Below are 4190 nucleotides of genomic sequence, written 5' to 3'. Positions count from 1 at the left end.
ATGCTGCTGATGGCCACCTGGCCCCACTCCTCCACGTCGATGAGCAGGTTGCAGAGCTTCCGGTAGTTCTTGTGGATCAGGTCGATGCGCTCCGGGCACACCTCTTCGAAGGCCATCACCACGCTGCCCGCCACCAGCTGGGGAGCAGACGGAGGCCAGAGGGTCACGGGGAGGACGGGCCGGAGGGCCTCTGTCGGGCACCTTCCCACCACCGAGCCCGTGCACCCCTGCTCGCACCGTGGTCTTGTCGGCCAGGAGCTTCTCAATGACCTCGATCAGCTGGTCCTTCTGGTCAGAATCCAAACTGCGGGAGACACTGTTGAGAGGGGCCTGCCCCTCCCTTCTCCATCCTTCCCAGTGTCCGCCCAGGCTGTGCTCACCTCCCTCACCCCAACCCTGTTCACGGGGAGGTGTGAGCGTGCTCCACGGTCCTCCATCTCTCAGTTCCCAAAACCGTCTTAAAATATATGATTTCAGAGAGGAAGGAGAGGGAGAGAGCGATAGGAACATCAATGATGAATCATTGATCCGCTGCATCCTGCAAGCCCCCCATTGGGCCTGCAACCTGGGCATATGCCCTTGACCTGAATCAAAGCTGGGACCCTTCAGTCCACAGGTCGACTGAGCCAAATGGGCTAGGGCCCAAAACTGTCTTAAACCACCTAAAAAATAAAAAAAAGCAGGGCATGCCTGACCGGCATGGACCCCTGAACCAGGAGGTCATAGTTGGATCCCTGTTGGGGCACATGCATCCCCAGTAGGGGGCGTGCAGAAGGCAGCTGATCAATGATTCTCTCTCATCTCTCATCGCTGATGTTTCTATCTCTCCCTCTCTGAAATCAATAAAAATGTATTTTATTTTTTTAAAAATATATTTTACTGATTCTTCACAGAGAGGAAGGGAGAGAGAGAGAGAGTTAGAAACATTGATGAGAGATAAACATCGATCAGCTGCCTCTGCACATCTCCCACTGGGGATGTGCCCACATCCCAGGCACATGCCCTTGACTGGAATCAAACCTGGGACCCTTCAGTCCGCAGGCCGACGCTCTATCCACTGAGCCAAACCGGTTTCGGCAATAAAAATGTATTTTAAAAAAAGCAAAGCAGCATGCAAGACCCGGGACAGGCCAGAGGTGGGCTGGGGACATGGGGACCCCTCCCCCGGGAAGTGAGGGCAGGGCTGGGGCAGCACACCTGTAGAGCTTAGGGATGGCATGGGCGGCCGTTTTCCGCACGTAGGGCGACATGTCCGAGGCAGCTTCCTTGATGGCCAGCATCATGATGGGCACTATGATGGGCACGCGGATGCTAGAGAGGACTCGGAGGGCGCTGGCGCGGATCAGCTGGTTGGGGTCCTAGGGGCAGAGGGGGAGGCAGAGCCGTGAGAGGCCACCCCCAAGGAATGCGCGGTCCCTGGCTATACCACCCGCTCTTGCTTCCTGGTCCCGTTCTGACCCCGGAGGATGTGCCAGTGTTGGGTACCCGGGGGCACTGCTTGAGGGCGTTGACTCTTGGCCTTGGCCGCACAAATCTGACATCTAAGCGGGTGCGGCAATGGGCTGCTTCATTTTCAGGGAGAGTGGAGAACTCTCAGAGCACCTAACATTCCTGAAACAGCCCCTGTTCCTTAGTTCCCTTGTGTTCATGCAGAGGCCACTCCCAGCAAATGCAAGCTGGTCTCCCCCCAAGAGTCCGTCCTTCCTTGCCTCTCCCCAAAGAACCTCTCCCAAGCTGCTCTTCTTCCTCTTCTCCCACAGTCTGTCTTTCTTTCCTTCTTTCTTTTTTTAAATATATTTGTATTGATTTTAGAGAGGAAGGGAGAGGGAGACAGCGATAGAAATATCGATGAGAGAGGATCATTGATCAGCTGCCTCTTGCACACCCTCCCTAATGGGGATTGAGCCCGGAACCCAGGCATGTGCCCTGACCAGGAATGGAACCGTGACCTCCTGGTTCATAGGTTGACACTCAACCACCGAACCACGCTGCCCGGGTGTCTTCTCCCACCGTGTTTAAAAGAGAAGAGTGTGGGGGCCCCTCCTCGTTGCTCCTATAGCTTCCTATACACTGAGAAGGACCTGGACAGTGTACTGCAGTCATGGGCTGCAGCAGAAGCAGCTGCAAGTGACGGTTCATCTTGGAGGGGGATGGACAATGGCAGGGGTGCTGGACACGCAAGACAGATGCTACCCGGATTTTCTAAAATGAAGAAAGAGAAGATCCACAACATTACTGATATAAAAATGATGGCAATGTCAAAATTCTGGAATTGATTTTTAAACAGAAGGCCTAAAAGCACTTATTTAAAAAGGCAGGAGTGTAGCCCGGGTGTTCAGTGGTTGAGTGTCAACCAAGAGGTCACCAGTTTGATTCCCGGCCAGGGCATATGCCTGGGTTGTGGGCTAGATCCCCAGTGGGGATGTGCAGGAGGTAGCTGATCGATGTTTCTCATTGATGTTTCTATCTCTTTATCCTTCTCCCTTTCTTGCTCTCTAAAAAAAATCAATAAAAAAAGATACATTTAAAAAAAAGTTACTTTCAAAAATCAAATAAAAAGCAGAAGTGTGTGTTCTAGCCAGTTTTGCTCAGTGGATAGCGCATCAGCCTGCAGACTGAAGGTACCCAGATTTAATTCCAGTCCAGAGCACGAACCTTGGTTGCAGGCTTATCTGTAGTGCCCTGAGGCTGCATGTGGGAGGCAACCAATTGAAATGTCTCTCACATGGATGTTTCTCTCTGTGTCTCTCCCCAACCCTTCTACTCTCTCTAAAAATCCATGGAAAAGTGTCCTTGGGTGAGGATTAACAAAAATCTCTCTATATAAAAGCCTAATATGCAAAGTGTCCCGGGAACTGGAAATATCAGGGGGAACAATCTGTAAAGTAGATGCTTGTCCAACTGCCGTGCTGTACACCCGACCTAATATAAATCCTATATAATGAAAGGCGAATATGCAAAGTCATCCCCTCGCGAGTTCGTCTGACCGGGCGTTCGACCGCTCGCTATGATGTGCACTGACCACCAGGGGGCGGCGCAGAACTAAGGAAGGCCCTGGCCGGCAGCCAGCATCCGCTAGGGACCCTACCCATGCACAAATTTCATGCACTGGGCCTCTAGTAAATATATAAATAAAAATAAATAAAAAGCAGGAGTGTGTATTTTTTCCTTTTTTTGCTTGAGAAAGAGCTCGCTTTATTGGGAATGGAGCACTGTGCATAGGGCTCCTACACGAGGTGCTCAGGAAGGTACACAGGGCACAGAATGTGCTGCTCATGAAGAGCAACTGGAACGGGCTCCTCTGGGCAACTTCCCAGCACCTCCCTCCCGCTCCCCGGGGTCAGCACTCCTGACCACTTCCTTGAAGGCAACTGTGGTTCACTGGAGATAGAGCCCCTCAGGGGTGCCTTCTTGTTTTGTTTTGTTTTTTTAAATATATTTTATTGATTTTTTTACAGAGAGGAAGGGAGAGAGATAGAGAGCTAGAAACACCGATGAGAGAGATACATCGATCAGCTGCCTCCTGCACATCTCCTACTGGGGATGTGCCCGCAAGCCAGGCACATGCCCCTGACCGGAATCGAACCCGGGACCCTCCAGTCCGCAGGCCGATGTTCTATCCATTGAGCCAAACTGGTTTTGGCTGCCTTCTTGTTTTTTATACAGAACATAGCCTTCATTTGCTACTTTCATTCTACGTTCCCTCAAGGCCCTCAGACCAGCTCCTGTGCAGACTGCCTTGATGTCGGCACCAGCGAGGTCACCCTTAGCCGTGACCAAGTCGTCCACTGTCCCGTCATCAGCCAGCGTCCTTCTGCTTGTGTGGACCTGGAAGATGAGCTTTTTGGTCTTTTCATCCAGCGGGGAACTCCATCTTCCTGTCAGTGCGGCCTGGTCTGATTAGTGCTGGATCCAGAGTCCCTGTTTGGTTTGTGGCCATGATGACTTTTATGTCTCCCCTTGAATCAAATCCACCCACTGGTTCAACAGTTCCAACATTAGTCACTGAATTTCTCTCTCACCTCCGGAGTTTGAGTCATATCGTTTTGTCCCAACGGCATCAATTTCGTCAATAAACATGATGGATGGTGCATTTCTTCAGCAACTCGAAACAATTCCCAAACGAGTTGGGGGCCCATCACCTAGGCACTTCTGAATGAGTTCAGAGCCAACTGCTCTCAAGAAAGTGG

General features: G+C 51.6%; 1 protein-coding gene and 1 pseudogene across 1 annotated transcript in view; both read right to left on the bottom strand.

Moving 5' to 3' along the window:
- LOC107182821 (AP-3 complex subunit beta-2-like) overlaps nt 1-4190 on the bottom strand; it is a 10079-nt gene that overhangs the window by 523 nt on the left and 5366 nt on the right. The window contains exons 5-7 of the mRNA XM_015562788.1: nt 1198-1358; nt 238-304; nt 5-137 (exon numbers count right to left, since the gene is read on the bottom strand). Coding sequence (XP_015418274.1) covers nt 5-137; nt 238-304; nt 1198-1358 — 361 coding nt within the window. The remainder of the gene's footprint in view (nt 1-4; nt 138-237; nt 305-1197; nt 1359-4190) is intronic.
- Nucleotides 3163-4190, bottom strand: part of LOC102766339 — a 1842-nt pseudogene continuing 814 nt past the window's right edge.

This window comes from Myotis davidii, unplaced genomic scaffold (genome assembly GCF_000327345.1).
Source record: "Myotis davidii unplaced genomic scaffold, ASM32734v1 scaffold898, whole genome shotgun sequence".
In the NCBI taxonomy this organism is placed as follows: Eukaryota; Metazoa; Chordata; class Mammalia; order Chiroptera; family Vespertilionidae; genus Myotis; species Myotis davidii.
This window is presented reverse-complemented; position numbering and strand designations above follow the sequence as displayed.